The following is a 27,954-nucleotide window of genomic DNA, read 5'->3' as shown; positions in this document are numbered from 1 at the left end:
AATCCACTTTCTGTCTCTATGGGTTTGTCTATTCTGGAAATTTAATATAAATAGAATCATACAATATGTGGCTTTTTGTGTCTTTTTTTTTTTTTTCTCTTAGCATAATGTTTTCAAAGTTCATCTATGTGATAGCATGTATCAATACTTCATTCCTTTTCACAGCTGAATATTCCATTGTATGGGTATATCACATTTTAAAATTCATTAGTCAGTTAGTGGACATATGGATTGTCTCTACTTTTTGGCTATTACAGACAATGACACTGTTAATATTTGTGTACAGTTTTGCTGTGTGAACATATGTTTTTAATTCTCTTGGGTATACAACTAAGAACAGAATTTCTGGGTCATATGGTAACTGTTTCTTTAAGTTTTCAAGGAACTGCCAAACTGTTTTCCATAGTGGTTGCACCATTTTACACTTCCACTAGTAATGTGTGAAGGTATCAATTCCTCGCCAACACTTGTGATTTTCTGTTTTAAAAAAATTCTAGTCATCCTATGGGTGTGAAGAGGTATCTCATTGTGGTTTTGATTTGCATTTCCTTAATGGTTAGTGATTTTGAGCACCTTTTCATGTGCGTATTGCTCATTTGTATGTATTCTTTGGAGAAATATCTATTTAAATCTTTTGCCCATTTTTTAGTTGCATTATTTGTCATTTTATTGTTGAGCTATCAGAGTTCTTTATATATTTAGGATACTGGCTCCTTCTCAGACATGTATTTGAAAATATTTTCTCCTGTCCCATGAGCTGTCATTCACTTTCTTGATAGTAGTGTACTTTGGTGCACAAAAGAATTGGCAATTTTTATACTGTACTTAGATTCTACTAAGAATATAACCTTCAGTGAAAGCTCTCTCATATAGAGAAGGTTATTATTAAGAAAGCATTAGCAATATGCTATCATAGTCAAGTAAGAAACTTAGTTCAGGTTCCAAATACGAAACAAAACCAGAGGGAGAGCATACTCATGGTGGTGGAACAGTCATCTGAATGGATGGTGACTTTCAGAAATTCCTAGAATATGTATCTCACTCAGAAGGACAAAGATAGTCATTTAAAGCCATATACACATTCCTTCAATTCTCTACTTTTGTGATATGATCAAACGTAAATTTAATATGAAGGATTCTTTCTTGAGGATTTGATCTGAATGGAATAGAAATATGAAACATTTCTAATCACATCCTGAACTCAATAAAACTCTCCCACCTCCTTCCCTTATCCCCCAAACACTGGTAGAACCTGGATTCTTTTTACAAAAATCATCCAATCAGCCCAAAATTGTTACATCAAGATTATTTTCAAGCTTGAACCAATCCTCTCTTTAATTCCAGTCAAGTCCTAAGTATTATAGGACATAAAAAATACTTAGTGAAACACAAAGGGTTTTAACCCTTTTAACCCTTTTTTACCTTTTTATGGGAGGGAGGGCCAGACCCCTTTAAGAATCTGGTAAAAGCTATAGTCTGTATCCCATCAAAATATTACATTTAAAGTTTTAATTAAAATTTCAGGGGTCTCCAGACCACTTGAAACATCTCAAGCTTCCATGGACCTCTAATCTAAAGAAATGGAATTCATTTAAAGTCCAATAGGCATCCTTCATGTAAGGTAACCTTTAACAGTGGGGATCTGTCCACTTAGGACTTTTCCTGGTGATCTCTCATCCACTCTCTTGACTTCAAATGCCCGCTGTTCCTGGATAATTTCTGTATCCATATTCTCAGACTTCACCAGAGCTGCAGGCATATAATGCTAGCTGCCTCCTGGGCATCTTCCCTGGATGACTAATGAGCGCGTGTTCAAAACAGAACTCAGTGCTTGTTCCCTGATTCATTCCCTCCTCTTTCATTGTCAAAGTGCCGCTTCCTCCTGCTAAGTATCTACTAAATCCACCTCTTTCCTGAAAAGCTGCCATAGCCCCTGTCTTTATTCCTCCACTGTCTAACCCGTCCTCAGCATGAATGCCAGAGTTACCTCTTAAAATATGTCGTGATGCTGGGGAAAGTGGCTCATGCTTGTAATCCCAGCTCTTAGGAAGGGAGAGGCAGGAGGATAGCTTGAGCCCAGGAGTTTGAGACCTGCTTGGGGAATGTAGTGAGACCCTGTTCTTCACAAAACAAAACAAAACAAAAGACAAAAAAATGTCATAAGGATGCCCTATTTACCCTGATGTGATTACTATACATTGTATGCCTGGATCAGAATATCTCATGAACCCCATAAATATATACACCTGCTACGTATCCATAAAAATTAAATATATACACCTACTAAAATGCGTCATGGATATCGACTGTCCATGGACACAAAGCTTGGATTTAAAAAGGCATGGCTGAGAAGGCTGCTCAGCCTCTGCCTACCTGGAAAACCTGCCATGCCTGTCCCAGAAGTTCTCATCTGCCCACTGCTCACCACATACCCATCTCTGATTTCTGTTCCATCTGGGAAGCTTTCCATATGTTCACCCCTCTGCCTGGGAACCCTTCACCCCTCTCCAACTTGTGACTCCTTTTCATGCTTTAAGGCTACAGCTGAATGTCACCACCTTAGTGGTGCATTTTCTGACTCTTCCAAGTGGAGTTGTTGTTTCCCGGGTCCATGCCAACACACCCTTCCCTGTAGGCCCCTACCCTGCTAGTTATCACATCATCTTGCAGTTCTTGTTTGTCTCTCCAATAGACTGTGTGCTGCTTGAGGGCAATCGGTATGTTTTATTTATTTTTGTAGGTATCGCCAATGTCTAGCACAATGGCAGGCATTCTATAGGGCTCAATAGATTACTGTTAAATACATTTTCAACAGAGCAAAAGAGAAAAGAAACTTAAGATTTCCAGGGCTCTCCAAGTATCTAAATCCATGGGTCATACATGCGGAAAATCACTTCTGCCCTCCTTGAAATGGAACAATTAGGTGAAACACCCAGATTAACAGCTCAATGAAGGAAAAGAAAAGAAATGTATGTCTAGTTTAAGGTGACAGGCCTGTTAAGACGTAATGAATCCCATTCTTTATTTCTTTCTGCTTGTGTGGGTGGAGAGCAGGCAGTTTTAAAATCCAAAAGAACATCAAGCTAGGAAGAGAAAGTCAGGCACACGGTCATTTCCCACATTCAAATCCTAAAAATCACTAGGAGTTGACAATAATTTAGAGCTTTTAGTTGCTAATTCACTGTCATAGATGGGCTGGCTGGGTCTGTTCCAAGTCATAGTGAAAACAGAGGTACTCATTCATTTATTCATGGACCCAGCCAATATTACTGATGAAATTCGGTGTGCCAAGCACTATCCTAGGTGCTGGAGATACAGCAGAGAGCAAATCATAAAATTCCTGCCCTCGAAGGGCTTGCGTCCCTAGTAGAAGGACATAAAAAAATAAATGAGTGGTTTGCATAGCTCGAGTCTGCTTCTCTGTGATGTTCAGGTGACTTTCCTGGAAGCAGTGGGCTTCTGCACAGTGCCAGCTGTGTTCTTGGTGCTTGTTGGAACTCAGCGGCTTGGTCAAGTACAGATGTTTGTGGAGCTAAATGATACCCACCATTATAGTGACAGCAGGTGCTGAGGCTCTTTGAACAGTTTTCTGAGCCTTCCACCGCATCGCCTATTATAGGACACAGATGTCATCAGATCTACTTGAGATTGGGAGGCTTAGAGGCCTGAATGCCAAGTTTCTACCCTCTGCCTCAGAAGGACTTCATTTTAAAAAGACATGATCACTGGGTTGTTCTCCATCCTATGGGCAGCACCAGCTTGTACATTAGGTCATTGTGGACTTAGTAGCATTCTGGAATTGATAACCTTGACACGTATCCAACCTTAAAATCATTCTTTTTTTTTTTTTTTTTTGAGAGCAGATGTCACTTTTTTGCTCAAGCTGGAGTGCAGTGGTGCAATCTTGGCTCACTGCAACCTCTGCCTCTCCAGCTCAAGCCATCTCCCCACCTCAGCCCCTTAAGTAGCTAGGACTACAGGTGTGTGCCATCAGGCCTGGCTAATTTTTGTATTTTTTTAATGGAGACAGGGTTTTGCCACATTGCCCAGGCTGGTCTTGAACTCCTGAGATCAAGTTATTCACCCGTCTTGGCCTCTCAAAATGCTGAGATTACAGATATGAGCCACCACACCCAGCCTAAATTGTTTTATTGATACATACTGTTTGTAATCTTTATGGGGTACATGTGATATTTTGTTACATGAATTGAATGTGTAATAATCAAGTCAGGGTAGTTAGGGTGTCCATAGTCATTATCCATCATCATGAGAATTGATCATTTCTCTGTGTTGCGAATATTGCAAGTTCTCTCTTTTAGCTAGTTTGATATGTACAATACATTGTTGTTAACTGTAGTTACCCCACTCTATCAAATATTAGAACTTACATCTTCTGTTTGTTTGTACCCATTAACCAACCTCTCTTCATGCTGCCAAATCATTTTTAATGAACTTCACTCTAACTGAGAACTTACTTGTAATTAAGATAAAGGTACTTGCTTCCACTTGCTGAATTTCCCTGAGAGACCCTTGGGTGTCTCAGATTTACCCCCTAAATTACTCCCTTTTTAGATTAGGTCCACCAGAATAATCATTTTTAATTTACAGAGTCATGCTAGGGAGAGGACTGAGATATATGTGCAGGTCGTGCCATCCTTGGCCTCAAGAGATATGTCAGTAGATATGGAAGGACAGACATATTTCTTTTTCTTTCTTTTTTTTACAGACAGGGTCTCACTCTGTCACTGAGGCTGGGGAGTGGTGGTGCAATATTGGTTCACGGCAGCCTTGGTCTTTTGGGCGCAAGTGATCCTCCTGCTTCAATCTCCCAAGTAGCTGGGACTATAGGTGCATGCAACCATACCCAGCGAATTTTTGTGTTTTTTGTTGAGACAGGGTTTTGCTGTGTTGCCCAGGCTGGTCTCGAACCCCTGGGCTCAAGTGATTCACCCACCTTGGCTTCCCAAATTGTTGGGATTACAGGTGTGAGCCACCACACCTGACCAGACAGACACATTTCTAATGAAAAATCATTCCAGGAGTCAGGCTGGGGAAGGCTTCAGTGCTGAGTTGGTTCCAGGTTGCACACAAGCCCAGGATGGGCCTGCTGGAAGGGCATCTTGATGGGGATTTGAAGGGTTCGAGGGAAGGGGTTGGAGCTCTGTGAAAACACACCTGGCACATCTGCTGGGCCTGTGAGAAAGCAAGAAGAAGCGCACGGTGGGGGAGAGAAGGGAACCAAGGGCAGAAAGATCTGCCGGATGGGAATGGAGAAAGGAAGCGAGGTCCCATTGGGATTGACTGGCATCCACAGGGTGGTTGGATCATGTGAGAGGCCTCATGCCTGTTGCTGCAACATGCTGGATGCGACGACTGCAGAAGAAGGATGGGGGAAATGAATGGCTCTGACAAAGACACCTCGTACACACAGCTGGGCACGAGCCATTAGTCGGGTTTACTAAACGACGCGAGAGCAAAGGGCACGGCTACTCATGTCTTGGAAAAGAGCCAAGCTCCATCCAGCAACCCCTTATGATTTTTAAACCCCCAGCTCTTATATAAAACTTTTTAATGGCACCACCATCTATTTTCCTTAAATAAAAAATGTTGAATGTTTCTCTCACACCCGTTGGAGAGGGAAACGAGAGTTTAAATTAACTCCAAATGATAAAAATTTAATACAGCTCCAGCTGCCTGCAGGTTTCTTCAGTTCACATCTTTCAGTGTGAGAGCTGCTCCAGCTGCTCTGTGATCTCATCTACCATTTGAAATCTGCAGTGCTACTGAGCAGCAGTTTTAAAGCACATAATGGAAATCACTTGACTTATGGCCTCTCTGATCAGCAGGTGAATCTATTATCTGATGATAAAACAAACCAGATAGTCCAAGTTAAGAAATCATAATTATCTATTTGGAGTCAGAAAAAAAAAAAAAAAAAAAAAAAACCTTGGAGGGTCGGAGGATCTTTCTCTCAGTCCAATGCTGTAAGCTTGGGGAGGGCTCTCTGGAGTGACTTCAAGCTTTTCTCTGATGTTAGAACCTTCTGCCGCCTCCACCCCTAAATTTTGATGTCTTGAATGGGAACAAGAATCAGGGTGACAGAAATCTTGACTGATTCACCCAGGAAATGAGTTTTGAGTTCTTTGTAAAAGGGCAAGGTGAGAAATGAAAACCAGTAGTTGCCTGGGGAACTTTTGGGAGAGGGTATGTCAGACTTCAGTTAGCTGGAAACACAGTCTAAATGCTCAAATATTTTAAGGGACTCTAATTTGCACACAACCTGCCCCTGAACCCATTCCAGGGCTATCGAATGCAGAACTTCCTGGAAAGCAAAGTGTTTTTAGTCCTGCAATAAGAGTGCATAGTTCCTCAGCTGCTTCCAGGGCCTGTGTGCTGCTGATTTTTGATAGGCCACAGGTGATTCAGGTTGTCCCTGGGGCTAGAGCTTCGTAGGCAAGAATGCCCAAGCCAAACAAAGAACTGCATCAAATATGTTATGGCTCCCCTGTGGCTCTCAAAACTTTTGCTAGTAAAATATTGCCCTTGACCATAACCATCCCACTTGGCACAAATTATAGATGGGAAAAGCAATGGGTTAAACAGAATAAAATGAGGTAGAGAGGGAGTAGCAAGTGTCTGTGACCTTTAAGATGAAGGGACATTCAGTATTGCAAAGCAGATGAATGATCTTCACACTCCTCACTGACACGAAAAGTTGATTTATTTTTTTAATTGCCACTGGAATTCTCAATTGGGTTTTAAAAAGCAAGCTCTAAAAGGTGTTTACTCTAAAGCCAAATTGGCCAAAATACACCAGCAGAGAGCTCTTGGGTATACTACTTCCTTTATGCCAATTAGTATTTTTTTAGGTGCCAGAATAATCATCTTAGTAACCTCAAGTTGTGTAACTCCCCCAATTCTTCAAGGCCTGTTCTTAAATCTCACTTTCTTGATGAAAATGGCTGTGATCACCTTCAATTCACGCTGATTCTTCCCACCATTGGGCCCCTACAGTACACAGTGGCCACACAGTTCAATCCTCAATGACAGATTACCATGCAATAATATTTTCTGATTATGTCTAGTGTTTGCTATGCTGTGTCCACTGCAGGGTGAGGTCCTTGAGGCTGCAACAATATTTTCTGTAAGCTTCCACTGCATGTAGCAGAGCACCTAGGGGTCCCCAAAGATACCCAATGACTGATAGAAACACAGTGCTGTCTGGTTCCTTAAGAAAGTATCTTCACTTTGGGAGGCCGAGACGGGCGGATCACGAGGTCAGGAGATCGAGACCATCCTGACTAACACGGTGAAACCCCGTCTCTACTAAAAATACAAAAACTAGCCGGGCGAGGTGGCGGGCGCCTGTAGTCCCAGCTACTCGGGAGGCTGAGGCAGGAGAATGGCGTAAACCCGGGAGGCGGAGCTTGCAGTGAGCTGAGATCCAGCCACTGCACTCCAGTCCGGGCGACAGAGCGAGACTCCGCCTCAAAAAAAAAAAAAAAAAAAAAAAAGAAAGTATCTTCTCTAGTTAAAATGAAAAAAATAAAACCAAACTATCATTTGACCCAGCAATCCCATTGCTGGGTATATACTCAAAGGAAAGGAAATTGTTCTACCCAAAAGACACACACATTTGTATGTTCATTGCTACATTATTCACAACAACAAAGACATGGAATCAACCTAGATGCTCACCAGTGGTGGATCAGATAAAGAAAATGTGGTACATAGACACCATGGAATACTACACAGCCACAAAAAAGAATGAAATCATGTCCTTTGCAGCAACATGGACACAGCTGGAGGCCATGATACTAAACAAATTAACATAGGAACAGAAAACCAAATACTGTGTGTTCTCACTTGTAAGAGGATGTCCATTGGGTACCAATGGACATAAAGATGGGAGTAATAGACACTAGGGATTACCAGCAGGGAGAGAAAGGAATGGAGGAGAGGACTGAAAAACTGCCTATTAGGGATTATTCTCACTACCTGGATGACAGGATCATTTGTATCTCAAACCGCAGTGTCACACAACATATTCATGTAATAAACCTGCACAGGTACTCCCTGAATCTAAAATAAAAGTTGAAATTACACACACACCCAAAAAGTAAAATAGTTAAATTATTTTAAAAACTGAGTACATTGACCAGTGTTTAGTTTATATTCTTGTCATCAAGCATATCAGTTTAAACTTGACAGAATTAAAAATATGTGTGTTTTTTAAAAAAGGAAAAGAACACATCTTCTCAGGAGTAATACCATTGCTGCCCAGTCCCCTCTCTGCTGGAGTAGTCCAGAACCTCTCACATCTGTCTCTATGACAGTCAACTCTGTGTTCTCCTGTCTGGGACTTGATCCTTCACTGAACAGAAAATTTCGCCTTTGGGAATATGAAACAACAACCATTGCTGAGAATTCTGGGAATTCCTTTTAAAGAAAATGACAAAATCCATGCTTGTGGGGTAGGTGTTTAAAGGTAATTTTGGAGACTCTGGAGTCCCGTAACAAAGAAGAATCTGGGCCTTAAATCTGGCTTGAAAATATGTGTGCCAAGAATAAAGTGGTAGGGCGGAACAAACTGCAGTAGCCCATTTGTTTGTTGTTAGCCTGGATTGAATTAATGGAGGCTTAGACAAAACTGTGTCATTAGATTCACCTTGATCATGATGAGAATTCGGGATTGTGTCAAAACCTGATGTGTATTTCTCCTTGCAATATGGACTTGCAGCTTGGTTGCCCGCCATAGCCAGAAGTCTGTCTTGATTTTCTCTGTCCCTTTAATGGTTTCTGTGTCCCTTTCCTCCTTCCACAGGTGGAAAATAAAATCCCACATAACAGTTATGCTTTGGGAAAGCTGAAATAACATATATGGCAACTGAACAGTTATAAGGGAAAAGCACATCATGAATTTAATTCCATTTCCAGATGTAAAATGTCATAAAGAATTTTTTTTTCCATTCTTGGCAAAATAACAGGAATTTTTGAGACCATTTTATTTAGCGGAGTGTATGCACATTCATAAGCAGGGTATCAGAGTCTTCAACGTGGAGTGTGCTATAAATGCGATGTGTTATAGCTTTACTGAGATTAAACTACCAAAGGCCCCACATTCAGCTAGGAGATGCATGACCCTCATTGAAAGGGTGGGGAACTGTGTCTGACTAATGGTAGAACTTGGTGTGTTTTCAAAGCAAGGACTCTGGCCCATATGGGGAGGTTTCTAACCAATGTAATTATTCTCTAGTGACTGCAGACATTGGAATTGTCGTCTGTTTCAAAGAGCAGATCATTTGGTCATTCCACACATTTTTCATTTTGACTTCTCTTTTTCTTTTAGCCTCTTTGTGTGAGACTTAGGGTCTTTGTAGAAACACCTGGGTAGGAGCTGAAAAAGCCTAGCTGGGAGTAGGGCCCAACTGGCCATTCCTCAGACTTATGTAATTCAACTAAATCATAAAGTTAGAGCTTTGAGAAGGATAAGTACTTAAAACACACACACACACACACACACACACACACACACACACACACACACACACACATGCGCGCGCGCGTGGTGTTGCAAAAAGCCAAGGACATTTTAGAGAAAGGCATAAAAATAACCCAAGGCTAGGAATAAGTCAGTTTGGTAACAGTCTCCATGGCACATGCTATCATTCTGATAACTAAAGAAATAACTCCTCTATTGGAAAATTAGCTGTTCAGGCAGATTAACGGATGTGTCCACCTGAAGGGTGACTCCCACTGTGGCCTTTTACGAGCAGGAAAGGGCTCCTTTACAACTCAGCTCCTGCTTTGTATAAATTATTGGAGTGAGGGACATAGGAGAACTTTTGGGTAATGAGAAGAAAAATAGAATTTGAGAAAGCCGATCAGTTTTCTTGAGTACTGGTAGAAGACTGCTAACGTATTTGTAGATTCCGTTCTTAAAACTTTCTTGTATTTTTCAAGGGAAGATACAGACTTCTTATTCATGTTTCTATTTCTGTATAACCAACTAACACTGCCATATAATTAAATGATTTAAAATGGAACCTACCACTGTCACTCTCCAATTGGTCTGTTTATTGAGTTAGTGTTACCAAAAATGAGAGATCACATCAAAGCAAAATAGGGAATGGCAGAAAGCGAAAACTACTTTTATTTAGAAAAAAATGCAAGCAATTTCAATTGATCCTGATTTCTCTCTCTTGGAACCTTGGGTTGAAGGCACTTTGTCCTAAATAAATTGGTTGTTGCTTTTGCGTTGAAATGTATCAGTTGAGGAGAGCTATCATTTACCATGACTTAGTTTTCAGATCTGCAGGCTTTGAGCTATAATACAGATATATCAACTCTAAGAAATAAATGAAAACTGTCACCAGTGTCAGCAGCAGAAACTGGGGGTCCATCCCACGCAAATTATGGACATCTGTATTCCTAATTGGCATTCTTTAGGGCCATACCAGCAGAATGGCAGTGCCAATAGAGTCTGACAGCCTTAGAAAAGACGCATTATCAGGTCTAGGTGACAGGAGACGATGAGGCATAGAAGTTCCTTTGTATGGAATACTCTCTGTATGTTTGCTAATATAATGCTGGTGATTTTCAGTTTCAGGCACCTCCGAATGGCACCTTTTATCCATACACATTTGCTTCTTTTAAATCAAATCAGTTGATCTTAGGTGAATAAGTGGTATTGATGGTTATATGATCAGAAGACCCTTGGCAGAGATGCATACAAATAGTTAACAAGGTAATGGTAAGAAATGTTGACCTTGATTTGTTTAGCTAAGATGTAAAGATTTTTGAAGGTCAAAGGTGTCCTTGTGTAGTGTTTTGGAGTCTAACTGTGCCTGACCCTCTAACATTAAGCTGCTGTGGCCTGCAGTTTTGAAGAGTGAAGCAAACCAGGGGGAAAACGAGAAGGGGGAGAGAACAGGAAATGGAGTGAGGTGTTTCAGGAAGTTGTCAGGGGTTGACTGATTGATTCCAGATGGGAAGGGTCAGCCTTTGTGACCCAGGAAATACTCACTAGGGGAAAGAAGTTGGCTTGTGGAAGGGGAAGGCCTGGGAGTAAGATGATGTTGGAATGCGCATTCCACTTCCTTTGGTCCTAAAACATTCAGAAATCTTAACTTCTCCAAATAGACGAATATCAGCGTTGTCATTGTTCATCAGTAAACAGTGAAGGAATTTAAATTTGAAGTTTTGACTGTACCAAATATATCTTCACCTGTATAATGTAGTTCATTCTTCCAGAAGTAAAGCAAATGTATATGAAAGTCAGTATTTAAGTGTGTGTCTCTATGTATAGAAACAACCACCAAACAGGTCTGGTTTCCTGTTGCGGAGTTTATGAATTAAATCCATCGCATTTTGCAAATTCAGTTGAATTGGCAGGCTCTTCCAGCTACCTCACCATCTAAGATATTTGGAATATTAAAACCTGAAACTTGCCTCATATCTATATGTACAGATGCACACGCACATACATTTGGACATAATTTAAAATCTTGTAATAAATTTTGCAGACACTGACATAATTCAGGTTAATTCCCTAGCTGTCATGAGAGGCCAGCGTGAGCCAGCAAGAGATTAAAATTTATTTCTATTGTTAATAGAAAATAATGAAGTGCATCTGAACCATCAGGGTATGTCATTCGGGAAATGTTCACTTTGGAACTGAGTCTCACTCCACCCAAATGGACAATGATGAAATCAGCTGGCTCGTGAAAGCCCCATATTTTGTGGCAGGAACGCGTGGGGAGTATTAATGGATGGTATGACAAGGAGCTTGTGGAGTGAATTAAAGCAACCTCAGAGAGAAGGCTCTTTACCTCCACGTAATCCTCAGAGAGGGCCCAGGTTCCCCTTAGTGTGCCTAGGAAAGCTCATTAAGACTTAATGCCCACGGCTGGGCACAGTGGCTCATGCCTGTAATCCCAGCACTTTGGGAGGCTGAGGCGGGAGGATCACTTGAGGTCAGGAGTTCTAGACCAGCCTGCCCAACATGGCGAAACCCACAAAATACAAAAATTAGCTGAGTGTGGTGGTGGATGCCTGTAATCTCAGCCACTCGGGAGGCCGAGGCAGGAGAATCGCTTGAACATGGGAGGCAGAGGTTGTGGTGAGCTGAGATCAGGCCACTGCACTGCACTTCAGCCTTGGTGATAGAGCAAGACCCTGTCTCAAAAAAAAAAAAAAAAGAAAAGAAAAGAAAAGAAAAAAGAAAAAAGAAAAAAAGGAAGAATTAAAGCCCAAAGCACCCTCTCCTTGTTTTCTCTTTTTTTTTTTCCAGAGATGACAGTTATGTCTTTGAAAATGCATTCACACACACAATTTGTAAGAGTGGTTTGATTCTTCTTTCTTCTCTCTCTTCTCCTATTATTTTCGGATGGTAGGCAATACTATCTTCAAGTTCATCTTAACCTCGTGACCATGAGGCTCTACCTCTCCCTTCGACTGTGACATGACCTTGTTTTTTGCTGAGATCACTTTGAAAAGAACATGAGAACTTACGGGGAGTGATGGATGCCACCATCTTAATGTTTGCCACTGTGTGATAGGAACTTTCTGGAAGGAATTTCCCCAGATTGTAACATATTAACATGGACACAATTGAAAACAGACCCAGCACTAGACAGGCTGTACTCCTGAATTGTGAGCAATTATATTGATAATTTTCTGAATGACAACTGAGGTTCCTTTAAGTTTATTCTTTGAATCTCTGGGGCCTGTCACATATTAGAAGCTCAGTCAATTGTCTGTTGGGTTGGATGACTGACACTCACTTATTCATGTAAAATTTTGCATAAGTTACCACCATGTTCAAGGTGTCAGACTATATGAGATGATTTGTGGACTCATGGGTTTTAGGGATTTTCCCAAACCTATTACGCTAAAAATATGTAATAACTTAAAAAGATGTCATTGAAAAACTCTTTAGGGCAAAGAAAAAATCAGAAGAGTATTGCTGGTGGTGGAGGTAGGATGGACTGGGAGGGAACACAAGATAAATTTTTGGGGAGATGGAAATAGTCTACTTCTTGATCTCAGTGTAAATTGGACAGCTAAGATTTGTGCATTTCAATGCATGTAAATTTTACCTACAAAAAAACCCAACACCTGTGATTATTATCATTGTTGAGTAGAGGTTTGGGAGTGGGTGGTGGTAAACAGTAGTCCCCCCGCCCACTTTTGAGGTTTCACTTTCTATGGTTTCAGTTACTCAAGGTACAGTACAATAAGACATTTGGAGAGAAAAAGAGAGAAACCACATTTACATACTTTTATTTCAATATCTTTTTATAATTGTTCTATTTCAAATATTAGTTATTGTCATTAATGTCTTATAATGTCTTACTGCGCCTAATTTATAAATTATACTTTATCATAGGTATGTATAGGAAAAAGCATATTATAGGGTTTGATATTCTCTGAGGTTTCAGACGTCCACTGGGGTCTTAGAGCATAGACCTCTTGGATAAGGGGTCTACTGTAGCTGAGATGAGAATGGCGATATTTTGACAATTCTTGAAGCTGAATGATAAGTACTGGGGACTCATTTCACTATCCTGTTTCTTTCGTTTGCTTGAAATTATTCATAATAAAAGGTTTTTGAAATGCTGCCTCATTCCTTCATATTCAGAGGTAAAGTAGGGCTGGGCACTGTGACTCACTTCTGTAATCCCAGCACTTTGGGCGGCCGAGGCTGGTGGATCACTTGAGGTCAGGAGTTCAAGACCAGCCTGGCCAATACGGTGAAACCTTGTCTCTACTAAAAATACAAAAAGTAGCTGGGCATGGTTGCAGTCATCTGCAATCCCAGCTACTTGGGAAACTGAGACAGGAGAATTGCTTGAATCCGGGAGGCAGAGGTTGCAGTGAGCTAAGATGGTGCCACTGCACTCCAGCCTAGGCAACAAAGTTAGACTCTTATCTCAAAAAAAAAAAAAAAAAAAAAAAAAAGATATGGCAGGATCAAGCCCCCTGCCCTCCATTTAATAAATAAGAAAGGACAATTACAGGTAGAATATCAACCATTTTAATTTGAGAGTAGACAGGAAGAGTCATTTTTAAACACGACTCTTCATTTTGTACCTATTTAGTGCCCTTCCTCAAAAAGTCCATACATGTGTGAGTATGTATATAACAAGTTATTGTTCTTTTCTCGAAAATAATAATAATAATGGCCAAGCATAACTGATGTGAATTGAGAAGTAGACCCATGTCTACGGTGGCTCGTGTTCTGGATCAAGTGATTCGGTGGGAGCTCCACCCAGGTCTACTCCCTTCTGCTATGCTTGGTCAGCCTTTGCTGATAGCCACTTCTTTGAGCTTCTCCCCCACCCGGATCTGCAGTACACATGCTGGAACTTGATTCGATATCAATCTTTGTGCTACTTGTTTCCTGTGTTAACTATGATTCTCCAGCCAGAAAATGAACTCTTTGAGGTTAGGGACCATGCCTTGTAACTGTTGGTACCTATTTCCTATCTGCCTCTTCCTAGGACTTCCCCTAGAGCTTAGGCCATGTGATAACCTCGGTGTGTGAGTAATGTCATCTGTCTTATGGTCTGGTCAAGCCCAGCATGGGCAAGGCAGTTAGGACACGAGCGCATCCCAGTTTGGCACACACAAAGCACTGTGCTGAATCCTTTATATGTATTGCAGGTCGAGTATTCCTTATCCAAAATGCTTGGAACTAGAAGTGCTTCTGATTTGGGGTTTTCGAATATTTGCATCCTGTATTTACTGGTTGAGCATCCCTAATCTGGAAAATCCAAAATCCAAAATGCTCCAATGAACATTTCCTTTGAGCATCATGTCAGTGCTCAAAAAGGTTTAGATTTTGGAGAATCTTGGATTTCAGATTCTTGGACTAGGGATGTGTGCCTGTATCTCATTATACCTCATTTAAGCACTGTGAGATACACATTGCCATTTATATCTTACAGATAAGAAAAACTGAGATTAGACAAGATTAAGTAAGTTTTTCATGGTTGCAAGTTAGGCGACAGCAGGCCTGGGATTTGTTTTCTTTCTTTCTTTTTTTTTTTTTTTTTGAGACGGAGTCTCGCTTTGTCGCCCAGGCTGGAGTGCTGTGGCCAGATCTCAGCTCACTGCAAGCTCCGCCTCCCGGGTTCACGCCATTCTCCTGCCTCAGCCTCCTGAGTAGCTGGGACTACAGGCGCCCGCCGCCTCGCCCGGCTAATTTTTCATATTTTTTAGTAGAGACGGGGTTTCACCGTGTTAGCCAGGATGGTCTCGATCTCCTGACCTCGTGATCCGCCCGTCTCGGCCTCCCAAAGTGCTGGGATTACAGGCTTGAGCCACCGCGCCCAGCCAGGCCTGGGATTTGAATTCAGTTCTTCCTGACTCCAAACCCATGTTCTCCCACTGCTCCACACCACCTCTCCCCTCGCCCTCATTAGATGCTACACATCCTGTGTTTTCAACACTGAATTATGGCAACCTTATATTCTCAGCAAAAGTCGAGGCATCACTGCCACCACTCTCTACTGCGCAGCAACACCACAGACAATTCACCAGCCAGCATCTCAGTGCTGGGCATGATGTCAGGACCCATCTGAAGTGCAAGAACCCATTCCGGAGCTTGGAGAAGTGACTTTCCAGCTGGTGTGTAGATCTCAGCTTCCACGTGGCATACAACCAGTTTTCTGTGGTGGAGGCTCTACTGGCAGTGGTAGTCTAGGTCTTTTGATAGAGAACCAGGTTTCTGGAAGCAGCAGGCAGATAGCCATTTTCTCCACTTCATGACATGGGTGTGCTTTGAGCAAAGATTCTTGACAATGCATGGATGAAGGGCAGCCACTTTTTCTGTAAAGTTCTGACATAATTACAGAAGGAGAAAACTCTGTTGAGACCCAAGTTCTGTCCCATCTCCCCTTTGCTATATGGAATTGTGGCAAAAAAGAATTTTGGTGCATTTGCTACTTTATGTGAAACTAATTCCACTGCACCCGCTTTCTCCTTTTTACTTTAAATATGCAGGTTGTGTTGTCAACAACAGTGAATGTGGATGGACACGTCCTAGCTGTTTCTGACAACATGTTTGTTCATAACAACTCCAAGCATGGACGGAGAGCAAGAAGACTCGACCCATCAGAAGGTAGGGCTGCCTGTGCTCAGCATAGTAGACACATGAAATTCTCCACGAATTTCCTTGTTCGAACTTCAAATTTATGCCTCGCAGTCAGAGAAGAGAAAGTACACAGGACCGTGTGGGTTTTTTTCTTAATGAAGTTGTAAACACGGACTCCAGCCTGCTCCACTGTAAGCCCCACACGTCTACCAGCCCATGCCAAGTCCTCATGCCTTTCACTCTCTTCCATTCTATTCTGTTTTCCTTTTTGCGAGACGGGCATTTCAGGCAAACGTAGGCCTATGACATCTTAGTTAAACAGGAACACTGCAGTGCCAGACATGTATGAATAAGTGTCAGATGTGCCCTTAAACAGATTGTAGGCAAAACAAAACAATGTTTGGAAAGAAACTGACGCTAATTGATTTTTGTTTGCTTGGACAAGAAGAAATCATGGTCTGTTCTGGGTAGTTTTCCAAGTGCATTAAAGTAATTAGAAATACTGGTAACTGTTAAACTTCAAGTTGTCCAAAAAATTAAAGTATATCGATGAAGATAACTGACAAATCTAAGTAAATTCCATTTTAGTTATTCCCCTTCCTTCTGCACGCCCCAACTCAGTGGTATAGAAAGACCATATAAGACAGAATGTATGGTCAAATTAGGCTACTATTCTAGTGTGATGTTTTGTTATATATTACCACCCAACCCCACCTCCCACGCTAACTCAGCCTGAAAATGTATCTTGTATCACTGTAAACAGGAATTAATGAACTGAAAGAAAATGATTGAATCAGTAAAGAATTTGGAGTGGTGTTAATTCTCCCACAGCGAGCACTGAAAGGGGAGAAGAAAATCCCAGAGTTCAGGACTAGGAACCCATCCAGTTTCTTTTGACTGATTGGATGTGATTGACTGGCTGTTCAAAGGGGGCTCATGTTTTTGGAGTCCTGCCAAAGTTCTCCTCTACCTTTGACCCTGTCAACTTTGGAAATGGAGTGATGGATTGACTTTAGTTATGGCCTGAAAACCATATTGGGTTCCTGTTGGGATATAAAGTCCAGAGGCCTGGAGCATATGGAAGAAGTGGGGAAAATCCTTCCTACAAAGTTAGTAGAGTGATTAGAAATTGTCTCTTGATAGAGCTGAAAAAAGCCTTCAACTATGATAGATTTTGCTTTCTCCCTCTCTCTCTGGCCCATTAACAGGCCTTGTAAATCTTAACATCTTAGGGCAGAGGAGGTGGGGAGAGAAAGGGGATTTACACATTTCCAGTGTGATCAACTTATAAAAATATGGGCAAAAACAACAGGGTTTTTCAAACACCCTTTGCACAATTACCTAAGTGTTTTACTTTTTCATACATAATGGTCAACTCATTAGGCTTTAATGACTCGGTGAAAACCAACAGCCAATTAGGGAATGATGGCAAGTCAACAAATCTCAGCTTGAACTTCTTGGAATGACCAACAGCTTTCAAAAGCAGCCCATCCCCAACACTCTAAGCTTCAGCCATACACAGTGTCCAGCCCTTTGAATGCAAGGACTTTTTGTTTATTTGTGGTGTGTCCAGTCCTTTGAAGGCAAGGATTCTTTTTCTTATCTGTGGTGGGGGATATCACAAAAATTATACATGAACCTTTTTTGTTTGTTTGTTTTTTAGCTCATCAGTTATCGTTAGCATTAGTGTATTTTATATGTGGCCCAAGACAATTCTTCTTCCAACGTGGGCCTGGGAAGCCAAAAAGTTGGACACCCATGAAAGAACAAACCTGACTTTTTCTTTCCTGTCTTTTTAGCTACCCCCTGCATCAAAGCCATTAGCCCGAGTGAAGGCTGGACCACAGGAGGAGCCATGGTCATCATCATTGGGGACAACTTCTTTGATGGTCTCCAAGTGGTGTTTGGGACCATGCTTGTATGGAGCGAGGTAGGCAGAGGCATCAGGCTTACTCTGATTTCCTTTCGCCCAAAGATTGTTTTGATCTGGGAAACTAGTCATTCCTAGAGCATCAGCAGCACAAACACCAAGGGTAAAAAAAAGCATAGAAGTCATAGCAAATCGGGCATGAGTTTCTTAAGAAGATAAGTATCCACTGAAGTATTATTTAAAATGGTGAAAACTTAGAAATCTAGAATTGTAAAGTGATGGAATATCACTCCACCGTTAAAAAATGTTTTGAAAAACTTCAAATGATACAGGAGAAAGGATATGCTCACACTGTAATACTAAGCAGAAAAAAAAATAAGGATAATAGTGCCTATGGATGTAAAATCTAGTGATATAGCACACATTTATAGAAGGGTACTGGAAACATAACAAATGTTGATATTGATCATCTCTATGATGTTAATTTTTAAAAAATATTTTTCTATAATTTCCAAATGTTCTAAATCGGATGTGTTTGACTTTCTTCATAATATAAAACATTACAAAAAGATCAGTGACAGTGCTAAGTTGGAGTTGGAACTTGCCAGATCAACATTTGAAGTCATAAGCAGGATAGGAGTTCAGCAGAGGAAAGGATTCCAGGGATGAGGGTGGGGTTGGTAACAGGAAGTGAGAGGGACTTGGGCTGGGCTTGTAGAAACAAAGGACCTAGATTGGTTGAGTTGAGAGGAAATTCCAAGGTTGTGGGGCAGGGGGGTGGGGGGTGGAGACACACACACACACACACACACATACACACACACACACACACACACACAGAGGGACAGACAGAGACACACACACAGACAGAGACAGGACAGGGATGTTCAGAGTGCATTTGGAGCTAGAAGTACTACAGTTAGAGTAGAGCAGAGAGAAAGAAGCCCCTGGGGAGCAATAGTGGGAGATGCTGTACACCTTATGTCCTTGGTGATGGCTTGTCTAATGGGTATTTTATTTCCCTGCCTATTCATTCCTCAGCTAATAACCCCTCATGCCATCAGAGTACAGACTCCTCCCCGGCACATCCCAGGCGTGGTGGAAGTGACATTATCTTACAAATCTAAACAGTTCTGCAAAGGAGCCCCAGGAAGGTTCATTTACACAGGTAGGTGAGAAAGTGATGCCAAGAGAGGCTGGCTTCTGGTTTGCCTTTGCGCTAATTCCCAGTATCTGCACTTTATAATCATCCTGATGTTTCTAGGTCTTTTTACTGGTGTGGAAAGAGTGAGCTGAGTGATAGATGTTGAATGGTGATGTGAAGGTTCACTTCTCAATTAGTATTTTACTTAAGCAACTTCTGCATGATCTGGGAGATCACAGCAGCTCATTTCAGGAACACATCTCTACAAATTTAACTCTATTAGAACCATGCTAGAACCATCTTTTATCCACGTGGTCAGATTAAACAACGGAGAGTTATTGGCTGTAACTACATTTTTTTGAAAAGATTCAAGAGAGTTGCCCAGTGACATTGGAGAGCAATTTGAAGTATTTTAAAACTTCAAGAAGGTAAAAATCATATGTTAGTCAATATTTGTTGAATTTCTACTTTGTATCAATTGCTTTTTCTAAGCGAAGGGTATGGATGACATGTAAGACATGATCCCTTCCCCATTTGGAAGTTTAGAAACTTTTGAAGGAGACAATGGTATATTGCGAACAGCTAGTGAATTCATAAATTTGAAATATTTGGTATTTCCAATGAATGGAATATGAGTTTCAGAAAGAGAGAGTTTAGTATGGGCAAGAGTAATGGGGTGAGGTGCCAAGGAAGATATGAAAATTGAAGACCATATTTAAGGACAGGGAGAATTTGGATGGGCAAAGAGAGAAAGGGATAATGTTCTCACTATGGTAATCACATAGGCAAAGGCCACAGGGTGAGGTGAGCACATTCCTACAGGACCAAAAGCTCGTCTGACAGCTATGGCAATGCATTTTGTACTTACACTAGAACTTATCCTACATGTGCTAGGCGTGTGTATTAGTCCATTTTCATGCTGCTGATAAAGACATACCCGAGACTGGGTAATTTGTAAAGAAAAAGAGGTTCAATGGACTCACAGTTCCATGTGGCTGGAGAGGCCTCACAATCATGGCAGAAGGCGAAAGGCACATCTTACATGGCAACAGATGAGAGAATGAGAACCAAGCAAAAGGGGAAACCCCCTATAAAATCATCAGATATCGTGAGACTTATTCACTACCATGAGAACAGTATGGGGGAAACTGCCCCCATGATTCAACTCTCTCCCACTGGGTCCCTCCCACAACACATGGGAATTATGGGAGCTACAATTCGAGGTGAGATTTGGGTGGGGACACAGTCAAACCATATCAGCATGGGAGGGAAACAAAGCATACAACAGCTTAAAAACCTTATGTAGTACCTAGTGTAATCAAATTCCTAGAGATGGAAAGTCAAATGGTGGGTACCAAGGGTTGAGGGAGGGGAAACTGGGGATTTGTTTAATGGGTCCAGAGATTCAGTTTTGCAAGACAAAAAGAGTTCTGGATATGGATGGTGATGATGGTTGTACAGCAATGTGATTTACTTAGCCCAATTGAGCTGTACACTTAAAAATGATTAAGATGGTAAATTGTATGTTATGTGTATTTTACCACATTTTTTAAAAGTTAAAAACAAAAGAAGCCTTGTAAGGGAATTTAGACTTGACTTGTCAGGAAATAAGAAGGCATTGAGGGTTTCTGTGCAAGGAAGAGTAACTCAAAGATATTGTCTTCAAAAAAAAAATGGTGTTGATATAAAGACTGAGTTAATTGGGAAACAACTAGAGGCAGGAAGATCAATGAGGTATTATACTTTGACAGAGAAAATAAAGAGTATAGAAAAAGAAATATATGAACCAAAAATATAGCAGGCATATTATAAATTTTTAATAATATTATTTTATAGATAGTATAGTCTCTCATTTGTGCTCTGATTCCTACTCTTGTTAAAGTGTCAATGTCTGGCTAGCTACCAATTAGGAGTAGATGGAAAGAGGTAATTTTTAGGCCTATTTATTTAAAATTTAGCCTTTGAATTTTCTGTCCTGAGATAAGCACATCTCAGGTGTTATTTTCTGTGGTTCTATGGGAGATTCTATCGCAGTCACGATAAAAAAAATTACTGTTCCAGCTCCAAAGGGATGTAGTTCATTCATTCAAACTAGTATTTATGACCTGCCTGCCATGCGCTGGCACAGCTCTAAGCTCTGGGGTATAGAAGGGAGGAAGGTAAAGTCCCCCATCTTCATAAAGCTTATATTATAGAGGGGAAGACAGACAAGAAAGAAAATAAGTGACATAATTTCAGATAGTGAGAAGTAAGGGAAGGAGAGTGAGGGAGAGTTGGGCAGGCTGGTTAGGGAGGCCTCTCTGAGGAGGGGACATGGAGCAGAGACCTGAATCCCAGGATGGGGCCAGCTGTGGAAATCCATCCCCCCTTCTCTCCTTCCTCCGTCCTCCTCTCCATCCACATTCCCTCCTCCATCGCGGGAGCTCCCTGGGGCTGGGTTTTCTGTTTGGTCCGCTGGTATTCACTGGAGAAGTGCCTGGAAGTCCGTGAATCTGGGGGAGGGGGGTTGTCACAGGTAGAGGGTACAGCAAGATTACAAGTGGGCGGGGGGACTGGTGTTGATGGGGAAGCACAAGAATGCCCGTGTGACTGGAGTGGAGTCAGTGGGGAAGAGAGTGATGGGAGATGAGGTTGCAAAGTCAGGCATGGCAAGGACTTTGGATGGGAAGACATGGAAGGTGTTGAGCAGACGAGCAGACGAGCAACCAGCATCTAGACAGGATTTAAAGCCACAGGAGCGGATGAGATTACCATGATAGGGTGGAGAAGTCCAAATATGGTGCCTTGGGAACACCAGCATGCAGGATTAAAGATGACAGGAGGAACCTGGGAAGGAGCCTGAGAAAGAGTGGTCAGAGTAGGAGGAAACCAGGAGCGTGGGCTGTCCCTGAAGTCAGTTGGAGAGTGCGTCTTATTCCAGGACACTTTTTGCATGTAGAGCTTCTGATATCTCTAGTGTTTCAAAGACACCCCTAGACGTGGGTGATGGAGCTGGCCTATAAGGAGATGGGCAGGTATCATAACAGGCACATTGCAGCCAATCCTCAACTCTCTATTGAAGTAAAGAACAATTTCAATAATGAGTAGGGCCATTGATGTAGACATTTGGAACCAGGTGTTGTGTATGTGTGTGTGTGCGTGTGTAAAAGAGGTCCTCACCCTTGGCCACACTTTAAATGACCAGTGCCTAGGTCAAACCCCAGACCAATTAGATATGAATTTCTGAAGGTAGGACCCAGGTAGAAGTGTCACCCATTTATTTACTCAACAAACACGTGCTCTGAACACACAAAATCAATAATATCAGTACACCTCTATCAGCTTACAGTTCTAGAATGGGAGATGTCAAAAGCAAAAAAAAAAAAAAAAAAAAAAAAAAGAATGGGAGATGGCTACTGTTACATTATAATAATTAGATTCAGCCCCTAAAATTAAAAAAAGGGTTATAGGGGCACTATGCAGGGAGTGACTAGCTTTGGGGAATCAGGGAAGGCTTCCCAGAGGAGGTAGTAATAGATGACATTTTTGAAGCAAAGTAGGAGTTTGCCAGACAGAATGAGGACGCTGTGGTCGACAGATCTTGGAAACACAGTACCTAGCAAAAGAGGAGCCCATACACCTGTGAAAATAACAGATGTTATGTTATATGTAAATTCAAATAATTTGAGAGATTAAGGGACTATGAAGATCATCTAGTCAAAGTCCTTCTTTTGCGGAAGAGAAAACTGAAACCTAAGCAGAAGTGATTTGCTAGTAATTGCCTGTTGAATTAAAGATGGCGTTAGAACCAAGATTCAGGCCTCTGGCCATCGTGCCTGGTGTCTTTCTGATGCTACTTTAGCAAGTCAAATCAGAAATATCTGTTTTCTTCATGTGCTGAGACATTAACGACTTTTGCGTGAAGTGTATATTTATTGAACAATGCTCGCTGTGCTCAACATTGAGCTCTATGCTGGGGCTATCAGAGAGAAGTCAAACCAGTGTCTCCCACCTTCCTGACATTACAGCATGCTGACATAAAGTTGAACTGCTCATGCTCTGGAATTAGATACCTGGACTCATAGTGTGGCTTGCCTCCTGAATTGCTCTTGAATCTTGGGGAAGTGACTTAACCTCTTTTCCTCCCATCTGTAAAATGGGCTACCTACAGAGCTGAGGACTAAAGGATACAGTGCATGGCAACTGTGGTGGGCTGGCAAGGGTTTAACAAGTGGCTCTTCAGGAAGGTGATTTTCTTTTTTAAAGCATGGGTTTATTCCATTTACTGATTTCCATGGTCAAATACTGTCACCATGGCAGATTGCAAGCTACCACTCAAATAGCTCACGACGTTCCTGAAAACTTCACCACCTGCCTTCACAAGCTGGTGCAGCCAGGTCTCTTCATGGAAAGTACCTGGGATAGAGTGGATAGAATGGCCCATATCTTATTAGTCAAAAAGTGGTTTATTATTTATATTATTATTACTGAAATGGGAAAAGTCCCCTTGTCCCCCTCGCAGGGTGTGCGATGGGGCTGTGGCTCGCTTCTTCAGTGCCCTACTGCTCAAACCTCTAGGGGAGCATGCAGATGGGCAGGCTGTGGGGCTCTGACCCCATGGCAGTGTCTAGGGGTGAATGTTTACTGCTGAAGCCCCAGTGGGGGTGTGTTACAGGTGTTCTTTTTAATTTAGCTTTCCATAGGCGGCTTGTGTTACTCAGCTCAATTAGACCCCTGTCTTATCACAAGGACAGAGGGCTTTCATATTCTAAGGTTCTTGCTTTGGTGTAGCGGAAGAATTGGATCACACCTGGGCTTGGAGAATGAGTGCAAGGTTTTATCGAGGAGAGGTAGCTCTCAGCAGATGGGGGAGCCAGAAGGGAGATGGTTTGCGCCCGGCCTCTCGGCAGCCCAGCTTCTCCTCTGACTGCCCCAGCCACATTCTGTGTTGTTCTGCCAGTTGGTAGCCTGCTGGTGCCTGTTGGTGCGTTCCTCTGGATGTCCAGCTGGCCAGGTGTTCCTCCGCTGATGTATGTCTGCCTTCTAGGGTCTTGGGGTATTTATAGGCACAGGATGGGGGCATGGCAGGCCAGGATGGTCTTGGGAAATGCAACATTTGGTCAGGAAAGCAAAAATGCCTGTCCTCACTTAGGTCCATGGGCACAGGCCCAGGGGTGGAACCCTAGCCAGGGACCACGCCTTCCCTTCCCCAGCACTTCCATTCCCCACTTCCGTATCATTTAAAGGTACCACACCATTCCCTTGCCAGTACTTCTGTATCATTAACATTAGCCTTATCAGTATGGAGACTGAATTAAACAAGGAATTGCAAACCCGATGAGGACTAAAAGGAGTTGTGTAGGATGCTGGGAACACATGCCAGGGGAATTGAACCTCCTTAAACTGAGTTGATGGGGAGGATTTAGAAAAGACGAGAGGAAACAGTATGTGCAAAGGCCCTGGGGTAGGCAAGAACATTGGATATATTTTATGAACAGAGCAGAAAGAATAAGTTTAAGAGAGGCTGCATTCAAGCTGCAAGGGAGGGCAGGGGCCAGGTCACGTCAAGGCTTGTTTTTTTTCAGCTCTTCTTCAAGTGCGGTGGGAAGCTTTGGGAATATTGCCACCATCAGATTTGCCTTTTAAAAGATCATTTTGGCTACAGTGCAGAGGATAGCTTGGAAGCCAGGTTGGATGCAGGGAGGTCACTTGGAGGCCAGTGGGGTGGCCCAGGCCAGAAATGATGGTAGCTTGGAGCAGAGTGCTGGCGGTGGGGACAGGCAGAAGTGGATAAAATTTAGGAGGTAGCATTGACACAACTTGATTGATTGGATGGGGTGAAGGTTGGGGAGGGGAGGCAGGGGACGACGCTCAGGTTTCAGAGTTGAAAAATTGGGTGGGTATAGTTTAGAAAGTGATTTTTTTTTTTAAGGTATAACGTGCTAAGGGAGTTCAGAGGAAGGACAAAATACTTCCAGCTGGTGGAGAGGTGGGAAGATTTAATATTGTAAAGATGTCGATTAATGAATACATTTAACACAGTGCCAATCAAAATACCAACAAAATGTTTGCGGAAACTTTACAAAAGTTCACCTGGGAAGGAAAGGTGCTAAAAGAGGATTTTGAAAAATGAGAGGACCTTGCCCTGCCAGACATTAAAACCTATTTTAAGTTTCAATAATTAAAAGAATATGGGGCTTTGTAGGAACATACAGAAATGTCATGCAACAGAAGAGAACATTTAAAAAATAAACACTTTGCACACATTAAGGGTATAAATACTTAGGTATTAGTAGGCGAGGGAAGCCAGGTCAGGTCAACGTAGAAAAGATGGAATGCTTAACAAATGTGCTGGGTCAACTAGTTAAGCATTAAAAGAGAAAGTTAGATTTTAAATTTCATAGCATATAAACTAAAATGTATTCAAATTAAATATTTTTATTAAAAATGTAGACATTTCAGAAGATTACAGATTTAAAGAGTAATTATCATTTTGAGACTTGTGAACACTGAGGCTAAAGACAGGCACCATCAAGCAAAAGATATGATTATGTAAAAGGAAAATGTTTGTGTCAATATGCCAGGCATTAAAGGGAAAAGGACAACCTGAGAACATATTTGCTCTACGTGGCCTATTATCTTAATTATAAAAAGATTTTTTCCTTTATTCAGAAAAAAATTTATTTCGTGCCTACTGGTTGTTAACTGCTATGTTATACATTGTGGAAAAAGAGGAGAACATTAGGTATCTTAGAAATTAAAGAGGAAAAGACAAATACCCAGCTAGAAAGCTAGCAATGAACATCAAGAGTTAAATTCAGGAAGGAAGACAAGTAAACAAATAAACCTTTTGTAGTAAAAAACCACATTAATAAATAAATGCAAATTAAGGCAACAAGACCACCTTTTTTTCCCTATCAAGTTGGCAAAGATTTTCTTTTAAACAAATGAAAATACTCAGGTTGACAAAATTCAAAGACAATGGGGACTTTCTAAGATACTCCTGCAGGATACTCTAGACAGGATTTAAAGCCATAGGACCAGATGAGATCGCCATGGAGGAGTAGAGAAGTCCAAATATGGCACCTTGGGAAGACCAGCATGCAGGATTAAAGATGACAGAAGGAACCTGGGAAGGAGCCTGAAAAGAAGTGGTCAGGGTAGGAGGAAACCAGGGCTGTCCCTGAAGTCAGTTGGAGAGTGGGTCTTGTTCCAGGACACTTTCTGCATGTAGAGCTCTGGTATCTCTAGTGTTTCAAAGACACACCTGGACGTGGGTGATAGAACTATAAGGAGATGGGTAGGTATCATAACTATCTAAGATACTACTGCAGGAGTGTAAATTTGATAAGAGAACACCTGAAGATGTGTGCCCTTTGACCCAGCAATTCTACTTCTAGAAATGTCTACCTAGGAAATAATTGAGTTTGCTGGAAGACCGTTCATGGGAGTTTATTATAATGAAAAATTGAAAATATCCTCAGTGCGAATCTTAAAATCAAACAAGTTGTAGTAGGGAGTTTCTGAAATCATCCTGCAACCGAGGAAACACATCTAGACTAATATGGGGAAGTGGACAGTTCTGGCAACTAGGAGGAACAGAGGCGTTGACATGCTAGAGTCAGCTCACACAGGCTCACAAGAACTGGCAAAGTTTCAGCAATTTTGCTGTTAAATTATGTAAGCAAATTGAACATTATATTAAAAACAAAGGTAATAAATACTCAAGGCTTGTCCTTTCATACTACATTAAAAAAAAAAAAAAAGAAAATATCCTCATTGTACATTAGGGGATTCATTAAACAAATAAGAGAACATCTTCTACACTTTTTTAGAGACATTAAAAATAATGCCATGGATGGATATTTATTTACATGAAAGGCATCTGTGATATGGGTTTTAAAGGAGCTTTAAAATAGTCTGCGTGATATGACCCAATGTTTAGATATATGAAAAATGAGTAGTTTTACAAACAACCCTAGTAGGGTACAGAATTCTGCATGCCGAGGTGTTAACAATGGTGGTTTCTCAGTGTTGTTGTTATTCAAATTTTTTTCATGTTGCTTATTTGTATCTATTTTCTAGTAAAATTAAATAATTTAAAAATTAGAACCAGCCGGGCGAGGTGGCGGGCGCCTGTAGTCCCAGCTACTCCGGAGGCTGAGGCAGGAGAATGGCGTAAACCCGGGAGGCGGAGCTTGCAGTGAGCTGAGATCCGGCCACTGCACTCCAGCCTGGGCGACAGAGCGAGACTCCATCTCAGAAAATAAATAAATAAATAAATAAATAAATAAATAAATAAATAAATAAATACATAAATAAATAAATAGAAGAATAAAGTATGGCACAATATAGTGTCACACGTTTAAATACTGAAACAATGCACATTAGTAAACTTGATTTTTCAGGTACAAAGTATTTCTAGCCTGATAGCTGGTGGTACTTCTTCCAGAAACCGCCTTTGAGAAAGAAGGGCCTTCGGGAGCAGTCGGGGTGAGGAGTGGAGGGACCCAGGAGTTTGTTCGTTCACGAATAAAGAAGAATCAAAACTACAAATGCTGTCAGGGATGGCTCAGGAGTCTGGCCACTCTCTAGGAAAACTTCCACCCCGAGGCGACTGAGGGAAGTACCGCCTGGGTTGGCGAAAACAGGAAGCTGATGTCATCCATGGAGGGTTCTAGATCCCACAGGAAATGCTTTGGTGGCCTCCTGTCTTTCCCACTGAACTGGCAGCTACTGACATGAAAAGCCAATTGTGTCTTAATCCACCATCAGTGCTTCCACGTGAACCTGCTGATGGGCTGTTCCACCTCAGAGCTGAGTCCTCACTCTGGTCACCTGGAGAGCCATGGCCTCTTCCCT

General features: G+C 41.7%; 1 protein-coding gene across 2 annotated transcripts in view; it reads left to right on the top strand.

Moving 5' to 3' along the window:
• Positions 1 to 27,954, top strand: part of EBF2 (EBF transcription factor 2) — a 207,906-nt gene that overhangs the window by 145,231 nt on the left and 34,721 nt on the right. For both annotated transcript variants that reach the window (XM_030938250.1, XM_010378143.2), the window contains exons 8-10: positions 16,009 to 16,126; positions 17,899 to 18,029; positions 19,011 to 19,137. In XM_030938250.1, the coding sequence (XP_030794110.1) occupies positions 16,009 to 16,126; positions 17,899 to 18,029; positions 19,011 to 19,137 (376 nt within the window). The remainder of the gene's footprint in view (positions 1 to 16,008; positions 16,127 to 17,898; positions 18,030 to 19,010; positions 19,138 to 27,954) is intronic.

This window comes from Rhinopithecus roxellana, chromosome 9 (genome assembly GCF_007565055.1).
Source record: "Rhinopithecus roxellana isolate Shanxi Qingling chromosome 9, ASM756505v1, whole genome shotgun sequence".
In the NCBI taxonomy this organism is placed as follows: Eukaryota; Metazoa; Chordata; class Mammalia; order Primates; family Cercopithecidae; genus Rhinopithecus; species Rhinopithecus roxellana.
Note: the sequence above shows the minus strand (reverse complement) of the source record. Positions and strands in the feature narration are given on the sequence as shown.